General features: G+C 49.4%; 1 protein-coding gene across 1 annotated transcript; it reads left to right on the forward strand.

Annotated features, from left to right (window-relative positions):
• Positions 1-6,221: 6,221 nt before the first annotated feature.
• Positions 6,222-17,391, forward strand: ACRBP (acrosin binding protein; the record flags this gene model as incomplete). Its single annotated transcript, XM_083855264.1, has 9 exons — positions 6,222-6,267; positions 7,128-7,395; positions 9,868-10,064; positions 10,173-10,275; positions 15,890-16,022; positions 16,188-16,382; positions 16,483-16,650; positions 16,726-16,812; positions 17,266-17,391. The coding sequence occupies 9 exons, from the start codon at positions 6,222-6,224 to the stop codon at positions 17,389-17,391; spliced, it is 1,323 nt and encodes a 440-aa protein (XP_083711390.1).
• Between the last annotated feature and the right edge of the window lie 75 nt (positions 17,392-17,466).

The following is a 17,466-nucleotide window of genomic DNA, read 5'->3' on the forward strand; positions in this document are numbered from 1 at the left end:
GTTGGCTGTGTCTCTGGTATGGTTTTAGTAACACAGAGACTCTGCCATGACCCAGTGGTGAACAGGCTGTGGCAGGAGAACTGATCTCTTCAGCTGGGGGTTACTCAGACATCAACTGGTGCTCAGCTGACAGAAGGAATGGTGGATGTGGCCTGAACTCGAAAATGGGCTTTGGGCAGAGTGCAGGGGTAATGAAGGATGCAAACTGCTCCAAGCAGCTTGGTTTTGATGGATAGGACACAGGATTTAATGGCCAGCATTAGCAGCAAGCTCTCTAGGAACTGTGGGCCAGAGAAGTGTTTGAAGCACTAGCCAGCAGCAAGGAGCATTCCAGGGACTTCTGCTGCCACGGAAGGAATGCTCTCACTTGCACAATGAGATGATTTAGACCAAAATTGGGATAAAACCTTGGCATTTTAAAATGGCTTGCAAGTATAAATGCAAATGAAAGCACATTAAAAACTAACCTTGGAAGAGAGGGAATAAGGGCAATAGCTGTGCAATATTTAATCTCCAGAGGAGGAAAAGAACCAGTAGAAGCTAGAAAATACAAAGTACAAAAATGAAGCCAGTGGGAACAAAGCCTGTAAGTGACAAGGCTGGAAACATGAGCAGCTTTTTTTGGAATGCCTTTTGTTTTTGATATAATTGAACATGGCACTTGTCCATTACTGACTGCAGATAGCAGAATTGTTTGTAATGAGAGGAGGGGAAGTGTTCTGTAAATATTTATTCTGTGTTGGTGCTGGTGTCATATGGGGATGGTGTACTTCCTAGGCAAACAGTAAAGAGGGTTTTAAATGGCACCTCTTGGGGCAAAGACTTTTTTGATCATCAGTCCTCAATAAATGGTGTTTGTTGTCCTGTGAAAGCCACCCGGAGGCATCTGTGGGTAGATCTCTGTCAGACTCTGGACTGATTTGGGAAAACCTACAAGGCTGGAAAAGAGCCAGCTCTGTCCTGGTCCTTAATGATGTCAAGAAGGCTGCCACAACAGTCCAGATGTGAAATACTGGAACAGCAGGGAAATAAATTTCTTCTCTCCCAAACAAGCAAGAAATCCAGGTCAACAAAATAAAATCAGTTTGATGGGAAGTAGCCAAAAAAAGCTGTCAAAAATTACTTAATTTTTTTTTTTTTAAGATCCTTGTTAATAGTTACCTGGGTCACTGTAGTGGTAATGGGATCTGAGAAGTTTACTTCTCCTAGAATTGAAGTGCTTAAAGCAGGGATATTCTCAGTTAAAGTAATCATGAACTCTGTTACAGAACTGGCTAGCTTGCAGATTTCCTGGAACAGCTGTCAGTGCAACATAAACACTTTCTAAAATGGTGCTGGAGAAATTGCCCTTTTAGAGTGATTGGAAATATCCTAGTTGATGAGTGAAGTCAAGTCTGAGTTTCAGGAGGCTGGAGCCATAGAGTGTGACAAGAGGGAAGAATTTTGCAGCCTTGTTAAACCCATTTATTAATAATAATTGGTCATGCACACAAAGGACCAATTTATCTTTCCCAGTTTGATTGCCCCATCTGTGGGCATCATTCCTGAGAGTAGCTGGGCAAATGTGCTGACGAGGGTGTTCAGCAAAGTATTCCCCTTTCCAAGGAGCAGCCGTGCTCCCCAGGCTCCCATCCCTCAGGCTCTGCCATGTCCAGGATGTGCATGGAAACCATCCCAGCCACAACTGTCACCTTCCACCAGTGGGAGCACCTTCCTCTCCTGCCTTTGAATGAACTCACCCCACAGCTCAGCAACACCCGACCTTTCTTAAAGCACTCTTAAGGTACTACTTACCAAACCACCACTCAGAGATGTGTGGTGGACACTCTCTCACCGTCATGTATATTCGATTCAAATGTTGCCCAAATCGGTCCAGAGGTCTCAAGCTGGCAGTGGAAGACATTCCCAAGAGACAGCTTGCTCATACAGACTGAACATAAGCCCATATTCTCCTGGCTGGTTTGAAAATTTCTGAGTTATTCTGCTTTTTATAATCAACAGCTCTACTTTCTCCCTGCCAGTGTGAAGACATTGAAAGCCTGAGGGGCAACATCTGCTCTAAAGATCTGGCAGTAGGCAAGAAAGAACTGCAGCACTGAAAGAGTTAAAGACTAATAAAAGGAAATTAAATGTCCTACCTTTCTTTCCAAAGACAACTGAAGGAAGTTTCTCCAACTCTGCTTCCTATTAGTTACATTATCAGAAGAAATATAGCTGCTTTTATCCAATAAAATGAATTTCATTTATAAAAATAGTCAACATCTTGATTAATTTATGCTAATTTATGTTTATTTTTCTGAATACATAAAAGAAACTAGGAGTGTTAGTTTTAAAAAAGCACATTTGTGCCCAAGGCTTAAGGACAGGCAAAGCTGTGACAAACACTAAGCTCCTACATCTTGGTGTGAAAGAAATGTTCAGCAAGCTGTCCACTTTGGTCTGTTTTTGCAGGTGTGCAATTTCATTTCAGTGGGCTGGGTTGCTGCCATTGAAGAAACAACTCATTCAAAACTGAAACCCCATCTGGGAGTAGGAAAGGAATTATTTTTTACACATTGACAAGAAGCAAGAAAAAGAAGTGTGAGACCCTGAGATTTCCTCGTTCCAAAAGCCTGAGCGATGCAGTCACTGGAAGAACCCATTTACTCACCACATAAAGATTGAGGCAGGCAGAAGCCTCTCTGGAGATTTGTAGTCCAAGCCCCTGCTTGCATTAGGGAAAAAATTGTGGTTGGGTCAGGTTGTTCTTGCATGAAACAAACCTGCCTAAAAAGACTACAGCAGTTTGTTCAAGCAGGCTTTTATGTATCCACTCCATTTTAGTTTGCATTAATAATTCAAGAAACCATTTTTAAATGCTGTTTTTGCAATCAATTAAATATTCCATTTTCTAAATGTCAAGTAAAAAAATGCTTCATTCACAATTTCCCAACAAAATAAAATGTAAATTAAGTATTTGAATTAATTCACGTTATAACTGTGCGGTGCTTGTACAAATGTGAATAGATTAACATATCTACCAGGTTAAAAAGAGGGCCAATTTTAATGTAAAGTCTGTATTTATCAGCATATCCGCATAACTCTTGGCCACTGACAGTAAACCCACTGAAATAAAGTAAAAATGCAGAATGAAGATGATTTAACCTGCGAATAAAGTCAGCAATTCTGAGAATTTTGGTTTGAATCAGAACACTCCCAGGTGCTTTTGTCTGTGGAGATGGGCATCTGTGCCCTGCTCTGCATGGGCTGGTACCTACAGCTCTTCCCACGGGGTGAAGGTGTCCAGCACTGGGATCTTGGAGTAGTGTTTGGAAGAGTTAGTGCTCTTCTGGAAAGGAGTCTTTGCTTGTCTGCTGTGTGATGGCTCTGATGTTTCTTGGCAAGGCTGTCCCCTCTGCTGAGAGGCTCCTCTGGACTGTCCAACTCCTTGTGTGAACAGTCCTTCTCCACCCGCTCCTTTAGGTGTGTGTTTTACTACATGGAGCTATCACACCTTCCTTTGGGGCACTGTAAGGAAGGCACAACCTGATCAATCTCAGGGGCCCTGCCCTTCCTGAGACCACCCCAACACCTACACCAGCAGAACTGCTCATGGCCTCCTCCCTAAGCAGCCTGCTGTCTAATTTCTAGCAACACTCACACAGGTGAGTTTGGAAGCACTTTTCTGTCATCTCTGCTTACATTTCAAATTATTTAAGACATGTGCTTTCTGGGGATGCTGCTGCATGGCAAGCCACTGAAATTCACACCTAATTTTTGTGGCTTCCATCTTTATGGGGTTTTGAGCTGACCAGACACCCTTTCCCTGCCTCAAACCCCCCAGTTTAACTCACTGTGCTGACACATGGTGTGTGAGACACAGTCTTTGAGTTTCCAAGAGGTTTTCAGTCATTGCTGCTGCTGCTGCTGCTGCTGTCTGTGGTGGAACATGCTGCACGGAAAATTCTGAGAAATAGCTGAAGTGTTTGAGACAACAGGAAGGAAGAGGAGCTCATCTGCTGAAGGGTGGTCTCTCACAAACCAGACAGGCTCTTACAAAGCTCAGGGTTGACATGCAATTGGATAGCAACATGGAAAAGATCACTCCAGTGAGTTCTTGTCCCTCTGTTACACCTCCCTGCTGCTGGCTCAGGCACTCTGTAGGCCTGGGGGTCACAGCTGTGTCCCTCAGCCTGCCGGGTCTCAGCTGGCACAGGAACACTGGCTGCAGGGAACTCTGTTTTGTGGCAGCCCTGAAAACAAGGGTGCAAATCTGCTTCACTGCAAAAATTACATCGCTTGTAATGCATCATCAAGGGTACAGCCTTAAAGGTGCCAAGTGAACCCTCAGAAATCAGAAAACACTGGAATTAACATCACCCCCGTGCTCCGCATTGCTGACAACTATAATTGCTTGATGCAGCAGTGGGGAGTAGAACTTCCCCCAGCCTGCAGCATTGATGCATCGTGTACAAGTCACTGTTCCTCCCCTCCCCTTCCCTCCCCCAGAGATGACTTTTGTTTTGCAGAGACTTGAAATGCAGGTGCCCCACAGCCAGCTGGCACACACCTCATCAAACAGCACAGCAGTGCCTTCCTGCTCCTGCAGCCTCCCAACCCTGCTGGGGACATGCCAGAGACTCACTGGCTTCTGTAAAGTCCACCTGTGGACTATGAGCTTTCTGAAGGATTCTGACAACCTGAACCGAGTCCAGGATGTGCCACAGGGCACGAGAAGTGCTGAGTAGCCAACACATCCTCACCTCCATAACCACCTTTCCAAATGAACAGTAGCTCCCCACACACAGGCATTGCTACCAGAGCACCAGCCAAGGGGGACTCCTCTGACAGGTCCCCCTTCTTTTGCATTCCTCCTTTGCCATAAATCTCTTGCTGGCACATGTGGACACAGGCAGAGTAACCAGCACCTGCCAGATATCAGTAACACTGTGGGGCACAGCCCAGAGCAGTTGTGGGTGCTCCACCCCTGGCAGCATGCAAGGCCAGGCTGGATGGAGCCCTGAGTAACCTGGTCTAGTAGAAGGTGTCCCTGTCCGTGGCAGGGGGGTTGGAATTGGATGATCTTTAAGGTCCCTTCCAACCCAAACCATTCTCTGATTCTCTGATTCTCTGATTCTGTGACATGCCACATCAGTGTGCTTTCCTTAGTCCCACACTGCCATCAGCCAGTGAGGTCAGCACTGAACTTCTCCGGGAAGATCCTCAATCAGGGTGACAGAGCTCAGCCTTGGCTCTTTTGTTGCAGAGAAGTGGTGGTGATTAACAGAGCTAGGGAGCTGAAGGCCCTGCAACTGTCTAAAATCCACTAATAAGCAATGTGTCTCAAGCTAAGTAATAGAAGACTAGAACTGCCAAAAATATGCAAGCTCCAGCAGTGCTGCCTGTTTTAATATGAGTAGCAAGAGCTAGCTGGAAAAAAAAAAAAAACCTCTCCTGATCATTGTTTTTCTAAAAAGCTGCAAAAACATTCAAAATTCAATGCTGTTTTTAAATGCTCAGGCTTCATGCTTCTCAGAAACATCACTTTCCAACAAGACATCTTACAGCAAAGCACCTTTCCCTCTGGAGCAGGAGGTGCCATCCAGGGATGCCCCAGGGTCTCCGTGTCCCCGACCTGCATTTCAGGTGTCTCCGTGCTAAGAAATGGCCATGGCTGTGGGTCTCCCTCGGGTCAGTCCTTAGGGCTCAGGCCACTTCTGCTCTGGTGGTCCCTAAAGGCTTTATGCCAGCTGCAGTCTTCCTGATTTTTCCTGGGAAGGCTTTTCCTGGAAGCTTTACTGTGCAGGGAGAGGTGCTGAGGACACCCGTGCTGGAAGCAGAGGAAGAGCCGCTGGTGCTCCCTGGATTCCCCGGGAGTTCACAAAGTGCTGTGTCTGCCTGGAGAGACCAGCCCGCTCCCACCACATCCTGGAACTGTGCTGGGACATTCCTGGCAGGGCATGGGGTGCTTCTGAACCCCCTGCAGATGGAACAGATGTCGCCTCCTTTCCCCCACATGAGACAATGTGGGGTTTGACACCCCACAGGTGCCACTTTTGGGGTGCCCTCAGCCTCAGCTCAGCCTGAGGCCCCTCGGGCTGCCCCTCCCGGCCCCACCGTGACCCCGCCGGGTTCTGCCGTGCCCAGGGAAAGGTTCCACCGTTGCCAAGGGCGGAACCCGAGCGCTCCCAATTCCCGCATCGGTGTGCGAGGGACCCACCCGGCCACCGAGCGGCTCCAGGATGCCGAAGCCGGTGGCAGACACATCGTGGCTCCTCTGGCTGCTGAGTAAGTGACTGTCCTTGCAGGGCTCGCCCTGTCCTGCTGCCGCCGTCTCTTACAAGCCGCCCCAGTTGCCCAGAGTCCGTGTCAGCTCTGCTGGCCCTGGGGCAGCTGGAGGCTCCTGCAGGGCACCCAGGGTGGGGACAAAGGGTGGTGCAGAGGCAGCAGGACAGGGGGCCCAGCTGGAGGCAAAGAGGGGAGGGAGGAGAGGGAGGGATGTCTCCCCGGACAGGGATATGCCCATGGCATGGGGCAGGGGAGCCACCACCATTGTGGGTGCCTCTGGAGGCTGAGGCTTTTGAGGGGAAAAATTTTTAAAGCACATCAACACCTTCTCTACCCCCCCCCCGCCCCCCCCAAAAAAAAAAAAAAAAAAAAAAAACAAAAACAAAAAACAAACAAACAAAAAAAAAACTCAACTTCCCCCCACAAAAAAAAACATACACACACATAGAAAGAAAACAACAAAACCAAAATACTTCCGCCCAATCCAAACCAAACTCAGAATAAAATTTGACTTTTAAAGGTTTTGTTTGGTTGGTTTTTTTCCTGCTTTGTATTCTTTCCCTCCCCAATCCTTTTCCCTGGTTACCCCAAGCATCCTGCAGGCAGGGGTGATGGAGGGACACCTCAGGCCGGCATCTGCAGTGCTTGTCCCAGCACTGTGCTCTGTGCCAGCAGACAGGAGCAGCCACCTGCCAGCTGCTCCTTCATTTCCCCGCCTGTGGCTGTCCCGGGCAGCCCATCTCATGCCATGCCATGCCATGCCATGCCATCCTCTGCCATGCCATGCCATGCCATGCTATGCCATCCCATCCCATCCCATCCCATCCCATCCCATCCCATCCCATCTCTCTGTCCCGCAGGTGTGCTGGCACTGCCCGTGGCCGCTGTGTCCCCGCCAGTGCCGCCCGTCCCGGGCAGCCCGCTGTCGGACAGGGAGTACGAGCACTTCTTCTCCAGGCTGCACCCCGCCTGGCAGGCCAACATGTTCTGCCTGGTGCGCCAGGCCTACGGCTGCCTCAGCCCCACCATCCTGCACCTGGACCAGGACGAGAACCACGGAGAAATCCCCAAAGGTAAGGGCAGCACCCACCCCCAGGCTCAGAGGAGCGTGCAGACCCAGCTGGAGCAGTGTGGCTGTTTCTCTGCCCCAAAATGCCACAAGACTGTGGGAATGGGATGGGTTGGTTTGGGCTCTGTAGCCCAAAGAGCAGCTTGGAGCAGACACTGGCAGGACTAGAGCACACTGGCTTTTGTGGCCTCTCTGAGCATCCCTTTTGGTGCTGCACCCCTTTCCTGGAGAAAAAAAAAAAAAACACCTTTTCCCAAAGGCCAGCCCTAACCTCCTAAGCAGGAATTCACATGGTTTTTCCCCTGCTCCATGTGCTGTGTATCACCACCAAAAAGGGTTTGTCCTCTTGTAGGTTCCCTTCAAGCCCTTGTGGGCTGCTGTGACTCCTCCTCTTTATCCAGCTGAGCAAGGACAGCTGTCCCAGCCTCCCTTTACAGGTCATGGGGCTGAAAGCCACAACCACTTCAGTGGCTCTTCCTTTCTCCACATCTCTGTTGGTGGGGTGGCAGAAGGAAAAACTGGCCAGTTTTCTCAAGCTCAGTGTGGCTCCTCCTCTCTTACCAGCACCTTCCAACTTCACCTGAGGGTTAATGCAGAATCTTGGCTCATAGGCTCTCGTAGGTCTTTAAGAAAACTTGAGATGATAAGCTGCCTTTTTAAGTGTTTAACATTTCAGGAGCCAAGAAACATCCCAGTTCAGAAAGCACCATAGCAACAGCACCCTTCAGATCTCTGCAGTCATATTTTCCCTGCACCCCTGCATCAGAGAATTTAAGTGGTATAATTATATCTGTGCAGCTGAAAAACTTGGGACTACTTCTGTTGTATTTTTCTTCAGAGGAAAAAAAATAGGAGCAATTTTCTCATAAAAAAATATGTCTTTATATTTAGATATGAACGTCAATGAGCTGAATGATCAGCCAACTGTGCTTATTTGGACTGCAGCTTGAGGGCAACTATTTCTTGCTGGTTTCTGCAGCTGTGTTGGGAGAACGAGTCCCACCCCACATCACCAGACCCAGGAATGGGTCCTGTGCTCCTCACTCACTTTTGGGCACCTGCAATCCACCATGCCACGGTGCTTTGTGCACCCAGGGTCTGTCCTTGGTTTCTCTCCTCATGGTGCCCAATTCCCCAGCACTGCTCTTTGTCGTGTCCAGCCACAGTCCCACTGCTGCTGCCTTCAGAGGCTCAGTTGTCAAGAACAGAAGCATCTGGAAATGTCAGATGGGACAGTGCTGCAGATTGCCCTCTTTACCTTCTTTTCTCTCATCCCTCAGCCTAACACACCTATCCAGCAGAATTTATTTCCCTTTGTGTTACTTTTTTTCCAGTTTGGGGGCTATCTCGGCACATTTCAGCCAGGGTGAGAGGTGGAACAGATGTGGCAGAGTGTGTGCTCTCTCATTTAGCCTCTGCTGTCCTCAGAGACCTATGGCAGTGCTGTCTACATCCATAATATCCATTAATTGTGCCCATTCAGGTGTGGTGCTGAGGAAGGCAGTCACCTTGTGCTTTAAACAAAGGACACTGTGAGGATCTGGAGTGCTCCCTACAATACCTTGTGCTTTAAGGAAGAGATGGGGTGAGGTTCTGGAGTTTTCCTTGCAAACTGGGTGTTTTTCTGGTCTGGCATCCTGGTGGATATCTGAAATTGTACTTTTGATGGTGCAGCTGTTTGCTCAGCACAAGAAGTGAGTACAAGGTAAAGGATGGTGCATAAGCAACATCAGGAGAGCAGTGCAATTTCACTTCTAATGCCCTCCCTCTCAGCCAGCACTTCTCCTGTTCTCACAGGCTAGCTGTGCCAGCCAGGCCATGCACTCCCAGAGCAGAGGGAGCACAAGATCACCCAATTCTTCAGGGTTTTCTGCTCTCCTGCACATCCTTGGCTTTCCTGCAATTGCTGCAAGAGCTGCAGCTCTGGAGTCAGCATGTTGGCAGTGCTGGTCAGGATTGCAGTGTATGTGTGTACAGGCACAGGCTTTGCCAGCAGCATCCTGGCCCTATGGACCCTCCTCCATCCCCTACAAGGCTGGAATCAATGTCAAATATTATTGCCCTGAAGAATTTGTCTCCTCTGGAGCCATCTGCCTGGAGAAAGTGTGGCAGCCCCATCCCTGACCCAACAAGATCAGGCTGGATGGGTCTTTAAACAGCCTGTTCCAGTGGAAGGAGTACCTGCCCATGGCAGGGGACTTGGAACTTGATGATCTATAAGGACCCTTATAATGGACCAAACCATTCTCTGATTCTCTGGTGCTCCCAGGCCTGGTCTGGTCATCTTTTTAATCTATTACATCACAACTTGCCTTTTTTCTCTTTTTTTTAAACCCAGCAAGGACTAATAACAGAAGCATCAGATCCTGGAAACAGGAAGTTTGTGTCTCTTTCATAGGGAAGGTAACTGTGTGGAAAAGGACAGGAGGATGAAGTGAAACTCTCAGGGGGCTGGAGGGAAAAGGGATGTGGTGCCTGGAATCGGGAGCTCTAGCAGCCCAAGGCTGTGATCTCCACCTGGGGGCACACAGCTTGGACTTTCCCTGCATCCATGAGCTGCCACCCAAGAGGGTCCCCATCTCTTGGTGCACTCAGGCCTGCCTCCACCCCACATCTCTATCTCTAGGGCCAGTCTGCTCTGAATTTCCAGAGGTGATGCAGTTCCAGACCTTCTGCCAGTTTGCCCAGTATCGCTGCCTCAAACAGCAGTTCTTCGTCAAGGTCAGGAGTGGGATGTGGGTCGGGTGGGGGGAGCATCTCCTGGGAAATGGAAGGGTGAGGAGGAAGGGAAGATAACACAGTGAGAGTCGTGTTTCTCCCTCTCTCCTCCATGCAGCGAGTGCCATGTTTGAGTTGGGCTCTACCAAACCCTTTCCCAGTGGAGGCCCCCAGCACCGCAAACTCCTCAGCTGCGAGCGGAGGCTCCCCCATCGCACAAGGTACGGCTGCACTGAGCTGTGCTGGGTGCCCTGTTCACCTGCTGGCCTCCTGGAGCTGCTCTCCACCCCTGCAGCTTTCTGTCTGGCCTCCAAAAGCCACCCTGGGCCACTCCATCCCTGTGTCTCACCACTCAGAAGCAGGCTTTTCTGTCACCTGCTGAAGCCCTGCTGCAGGGCAATGTGAAAAACCTCCTCAAGTTCTCTCATGCACTGCTAGGTCAGAGTCCATGGCCGATAAGACACACCACAGCCACGCCAAAAGTGTCCACACCCTCGCAGAAGGGCAAGACTACGCATCCACCAGCTCTCTGGGCTGCCACCTCACCTGCCAGGGTGGAATCCCCTGAGGACCAAAGCCTGAGGAAAAGCATCTGGCATCTGATCCATTCGGCCCTCTCCTTGGATGCATCCTTGGACAGCAAGGGCTCCTCTTTGAACTTCACCAGTTTGGGCCCAGGACAGCCAGCAGAGCAGGAAACTCACCCCCGAGGCAGGTGAGGAGGAGTCTGCTCTTTCTGGGTACCATACCCACTTGTGCAGGGCTGTCCCTGTGCACACTGGACAGCAGCCCAGGGCATCCACATCCCTGCTCAGAGCAGGTGGTGAGTGTGAGCAAGTGTTCTGGAGCAAGCTGTCCCATCCAGAGCAGGAGTGTACCTGGGGAGCCCCCAGGCACCCCTTGCTCCAGCACAAGGTGAGCAGGGAAAGAGTGATCCAGCACTGTTAGTGCCTGAAAATGGCACTGTACTTGCATCGTGAGCAAAGTGAGTTTAGTCTGGGCCTGAGCTGCAGGCAGGGCTTTGTCCCATGCCTGTGTTTCCTCACACTGTGGCCATCTGCACTATGCAATCACCTCTGCACTCCTCCTCCTCCAAACACACGTCCCACGAGTCGGGGTGATGTGCAGAAATAGTGTCCTTACAAACACAGGTCCTTGGGATGTGTTTGGCTGTGCTCCTTGCCTCTCAGTGTGCAAGATGAAGATGTTTCTTAAAGCAGCCTGACCTGAGGAACAGTCCCAGGAGTGCTCTGTCCTTAACCAAGGAGAGCAACAGCAGCCCTGGGCTAGGAAACAGCCGGGAGCACAAAGCTGTGCAGGGCCACTACTTCTCCTCGAGCACATGCACCTCTCTGCACTCTGGATGTGAGCACAGCTCTTCCCAGGGTGTTTCTGCTTCCCCATTCTGGTTTTGGAGGCAGCATCATGGCAGTTCAGCACAGAGCCCTGCACCAGGCCAGCTTGCTGCAGCCCTTTCACACACCCTCCTCAGTTCCTCTGGCCTGCGGATGCTTTAGGAGCTTATGGAGCATATTGAGCATTTCTCAGCTGGTCTGCCAGGATCTGTTTGCCTCTGTCCTCAGTGGTGGTGGTGACAGAGAAAAGACCTGCAAAAGAATATTATTCTTTTGCTCAAATTTAGTTTTTGATCATTTAGTACCTTGTGGCTAAGGACTGTTTGTCTTGACTGCAAATATTTTGCTTACCAAGAGAAGAAAAAAAAAAAAGTGTCTATATGTGGTTTTCATGGAGAAGTCATTTTGGTTTCACTCTCCTGCTGGCCAGTGATGTTCTTGTAAGTGCACAGATTTTGTGCCTGATTGCACATCTGTGGTTTCTCTTGAACACGCTGCTTGCCACTGCCACAGTGCAGCCAGAGATCCCACTTCTGCATGTAAAGATGAATTGCATCATGTTGTTAAAGCCATAACTGTCTTCTTGCAAGCCTCTAACATATGTCATCCTCCTTCCTAATATTGTAGGAGGCTGGAAAAAGTTTTCCTGGTGTATGTGCTCTCAGGCAAAATGGTGTTTCATTGAGGATTTCGTTCTCCTTGCCTCTGAAACTGAGCCTTGCTGTGACTGAGTTCTATTGGGATTACTGGGGGGCTGCTGTGATTGCAGATGACACTCGCTATTCTGCTGCAGAGTTTCTCAAAGACACTAATGCTGACTGTGTGTCTGTAACTGGCAGCCGAGCCCCATCAATCATGCTAAGCAAAGCAAAGCCCGCTGAGGATAAAAAGGCGAGATAGACCGTGCCTGTCGGCTTTGCCACATCCCGCCTCCTCCTCTCAGAGGGACTTCAAAGCATGACCTAAAAAAGGGGCAAAATGCCTGGAGGCATTTCCATTCCAGCGAGAGGAGCAGCGCTGGGTGGGACTGGTCGTTGTGCACAGGTGCCGTTCAGCATCTGGTTTAATGCAAGGTGGGCAGGGCTGTGATGGGCACAGATCCCAGAGCTGCGTGTCTTCCCTAGGGTCTTATGTCCAGCAGGACATCCATCCTTCTTATTCATCCCTTGTGGCTTGTGGCAGCTGCTCTGGAAGCTATTCCAGCTTTCATAGTGCCTGATGAGACCAGCTGTGATCTTCAGAGGGAGATAGGGCAAGGGTAGTAATACAAGAAGAATCTGCAGTACTTTTCTGTGGTCTTTCTGGTAGGGTGAATCATTGGGCGGGAGGGGGAAATGACAATTATTGCACCTATTTTCCATTTTTAGTCCTTATTGTGCTCTCTGCCTTATTTCCTAGTATTTCTTCTCCTCAGAGTTAACCTCTAAACCATGATTCAGTCTTGCAATAAGCTAAAGAGAGCTCTGCAGCCCTTACCTTATAAAGCCCGTGCAATTCTCATTTTCTGCAACAACTTTCAGTGCCCCTTTAAAACACTCCCAGGTTCCAGCTCTGTGTGCACCACCCAGTGATGGCATTCAGCATTTGGGTACATGGAAGGACATCAGCCTTCCTTACCAGTTTTTTTTCTGTTTGCACAAAGAATTGCATTTGCCCTTTTTCCCAGAGCTTCCCACTCTTGTGTCATTTGTCAGCCACAACCCCTACACCTCTTTCAGCATCACAGTTGTCCCGGATCCAGATCTTATTCTGTTGGGATCCAGATGTTATTCTGTTGATATTCACATGTGGATGCTCACCTGTGGTTCATGTGAGCCCAGCTTCCCCAGCAAGGCTGCTCCGAGCCCCCTCAGAATCCCAGAACTGTTAGGGTTGTCCAATCCCCTGCCAAGGAAGGGTCACATAGAGCAGGTGACACAGGAATCTGTCCAGGTGGGTTTTGATTGTCTTGAGAGGGAGACTCAATGACCTCTCCAGGCAGCCCATTCCAGTGCTCTGCCACCCTCAATGTAAAGAAATTATGCCTGATGTTGAGGTGGAACATTTTGTGTTTGGATTTATGGCTGCTCCTCATCCTGTGGCCAGGCACCACTGAAAAGAGTCTGGCACCATCCCCTTGGCACTCACCCCTGAGATATTTATGTGCAGTGAGAGATACATACACTCCTGGTGACGACTCCTCCTCCTCCTGCTTTACCCCTCCAAACAGTCCTTGTGGTGATTATCTACTTCAGCCCCAGAGGCTTTCATTTTTAGGCCAGATCCTTCATTAAAAATACCATCCCCAGGAAAAAAAACTCTTTTTGAATTATCATCACCCATAACCAGCCCCAGCATGCAGTAAAAGATCTTTTTTTCTCTTTCCGAAGCTGTTAAGAGTGGCTTTTTCATAACTGGTTTTCATTTCCGGCAGCAACCCCCCTAAATCAGAAGTTACCAAGTGCTGGAAAGCTGCTGTTTGCTCCTTATCTTCTTTTCTGCTCGCCTCAGGTGCTCATGCACCTCAGCCAGCCAGTATCAGGAAGGTTCAGCAGCTGAAAGCTAATGGCCCAAATCCTTGTCATTACATGGAGGGAGAAGTGGATGCTGCTCACCAGCACTCTTCAGAGATACCACTGAATCGGGCTCTGTGTGTCCTTCCACATCCTGAGATGCTGAAGTATGATAAGCTGTTACTTGAAGTTTTCTCTTTTGCCTTGGATCAATTACTGATCTCAGCCCACAGATTCTTCTTAATCCTGGGGTGGGGGAGGGTTCACATTCCCTAAGGATCTTTGCCTCACAGTAGCTGTTGAGCTTTTCCAGTGCAGTGGTTAGGACAATAACATGCAGAGGTACTAAGCCAAGGAGGGATTTGCATTAGGAAGTTGCTTTAGGTAGACCCATCCCTTTCCCTGAAGCATGGTGAAACTTCTGTGCATCCACAAACAGCTCAGCAGCGTGTCAATGAGTGGAAAGAACCAGCAGCAGTGCTGTTATACTCACCCAGAGGTGGTAAATCAGCTCATAAATTTGCAACTGTGAGAAAACCTCACAGCAGAGATGGAGAGCAGAGACAGAGGAGGAAAAGGATGTGCAGAGAGCACAGCAGAATTTCTTGGTAAACTCGTGCTGGTGACACATCTCAGTTTTCTGTGAGGCTCATCCCTTTTAACATTCAGGTCTAAGAATGTTAAAATGTTGCCCTGATCCTGCACTCTGACCTTCCTGCTCAGCACAGGACATGAAGTCATGTCTGGTGAGCCCTGAAGAAAACAACAGTGCTGTGTGGTTGAGCCACAGACTCCTTTCCTAACAGAAGTTTGGGATATCTTTTTGAAGTCTCCAAACAGTGGAGGGAGCACCCATCAGCTGCCCCCATGCTCAACACCCTTGGTGTCAAGAAGATGCAGTTTGTTTCTGGTTTGAATGGACCTTGCCTCAAATTCCAGTCACCAAAAGTCATTACTCTTCCACTTGCTGACAAGGAGACCTTTCCAGCTGAAGCCCTCCTTGGTAAAAAAGGGCTGAGTGACTGAGTGGGTACCCACTGGTGTCTTTGCCCAGCTGAGTGATGCTTTTTTAACTTCTACCTCTAAGTGAAAGTTTTCCATGCCTTAGTAAATCTCATCTTCATGACCTTCCTTCAGGTTCTCCACCTCTTCTTTATTTTTTTTCTTAAATGCTAATCTGAAGGTCTCCAAGAAGTTTCAGCTGTTCTCAGGAAAGCTTGTCCATACATGTTACCCCATGCATGGATTTTAAGAGCATTTTAACATAAGCAGTTGCTGGTCTTCTTTACTCTCTATCAGATCAAGGTTTGTTTATTTATCACTGGCTTTGTTTCCAGATACAAGAGACAAATATCTAATGAGCATGTTTACCTCTTCTGCATCATTGATGATGATTGAAACCAACCATCCCTGTCTGCTAGCAGTTCTGTACCATGTTTACAAATTCCATTGTTCCTAAGAGATGCAAAATATTCTCATTGCTCTGATCCCATTGTCCTTAAATTTTCTACTTTCAGCTACCCATGTCAGTTTAGATGAACAGTTAATTCATGGTCAACGAGTTTTTCCCTATTTCTGTCAAATACTTGGGGGGGAGGCTTAATATGTGACCCAAATGGGGCTGCCCAACGTTCAACATCAGCAGACATCTAACAAACACCTCCTCACTGTGCATTCAGATGGATGAAATTAGGCAGCAGCTGCTGCAGGGGCCCTGGGAAAGCTCTTCAAGCTGTGCTCCTCATCCAGTCCCTCTCACATGCCCCCAAATGCACAGCAACCCCCCTGTAGCCTCTGTGTCACACAGGCATGTACAGACCCTGCAGAGAGCCCCATTCCTCTCTGCAGTTTAGCCAAGAGTCCAAGGTTTCTTTGGGAAGGGATTTTTTTGCTTTGTTTTGGGGTTGTTTTCAGTTTCTAACTAAAGCTGCACCTCCTCAGTTTGTGACAAGGAATGAGATTACTCCCTCCTTCTCTTTCTCCATCAGCCTTCTAGCCCTGCAGAATGATGAGGCGGTGCTGGTCCTGTGCTATGCAGTGCTGGAGGGAAATTGCCTCTCATCGATGCTCACCATGGCCTGGAAGGAGATGGAAAGAAGAGTCTTTGGGTTTGGAGACTCGGTAAAGACACCAATGTCCACCTCTGGCCCCCACTGTGTGCAGGCCACCTCCTAAAGGAAGCTGACCTGGGTGACCAGGGAGGCAGGCTCCAAACCAGGAATGTGGGAACTCCTCAGCCTCCTCTTTTGGGAGGTTCTCAGTCTCCTTTTCCCCCCTGACTCCCAGCTGGATCCACCACAGGTGTGTGACAACTTTGGGCGGCACCACACGGACCTGTGCCCTGACTGTGCCTTCTGCTCACTGAAGAGGGAGCAGTGCCAGAACATCGAGACCCTGAACCGTGTTCACTGTGACTCGAGCAACTTCTCCACCTACATCAACCCGCAGATCTCGGCCCAGCACGAGGATGAAGAGGGCAAGGTACCGAGTGGGCTGTATGTCCTGCTGCTCTCCCAGCAGGAGCTTGGACTGGGAGCTGGGGAAGGGCAGGAAGAAGCATGGTTCACTTTATCCTTTGCAGTCCAGGTCCTCAGAGATCCCAGAGGACTATGACATCGACTTTGTGAGAGGGATGAGGTTGGAGTACTGGTGCAGCCGCATGGCCGTCTATGGCTGTAAGGACCCTGCTGTATCCTTCTGGCTGAAGACAGACTATGACGCCTTCCAAGATGGGGATGGCTCGGGAAAGGTGGGTGACCATCAGTGGATGTTCCCATCCCTCCTTCTCCTCTTCTTTCTCTGACCTCCGTTCCCTTGTCACCAGATCTGTGACTCGAGTGGAGTTCAGCATCCCAACTACTGCATGTTCAAGAGCTACCAGTGCCTCCTGAAGAGCATCTACAACGAGATGGTGAGAAGCAGCTATGCTGCCTTTTGCACAGCCAACCAGCCCCAAGTCCCTGCTGGACTCACTGGCCCACTGCTTTTCTTTCTAGGAAGACAGAATTGGGTGTGTTTGAGGGAGGTGGGGGGACAAATAGTGTCCCCAGCACAACCGGGGTGTCATTGGTGGGTGGGATTTGCACAGACGATGTGAGGGGTGATATCTCTATATCCCTGAAGGGCAGGATCTCCCCCATCTGCTGGGAGCTTCCTAGGGAGCAACAAAACCCCAAATCACCAGAGCAGGACAGAGGACTGGGCTGTATCCTAGCAAACACACACTTCAGCTGCCAGTTCAGCTGGTCCTCCCCTGTTCCCCCTGGTGCTCCCATATTCCCAGCCTCCATATGCCATCCACCATGGAGGTCTCTTTCCCTGGGGAAGGATGTAGCACTCTTACAAGCCCAGGCTGTCCTTGCAGGTGACTCGTGTGGAATGCAAGCGTAACAAGGCTTACCGCGTGCTGAGTGCGAAGGAGGGAGATGAGGAGGTGCGGCTGTGGAAAGAGAAGTTCTTCAGGCTCTCCAGGGAGCAATCAGAAAATTAATAAAGTTTGTAAAGACCTTCAAGATAGTCCAGGTCTTCGACCAAATACCACCATGCCCTCTAAACCATATCACAA

This window comes from Zosterops lateralis, assembly GCF_965231275.1.
Source record: "Zosterops lateralis genome assembly, chromosome: 2".
Lineage (NCBI taxonomy): Eukaryota > Metazoa > Chordata > Aves > Passeriformes > Zosteropidae > Zosterops > Zosterops lateralis.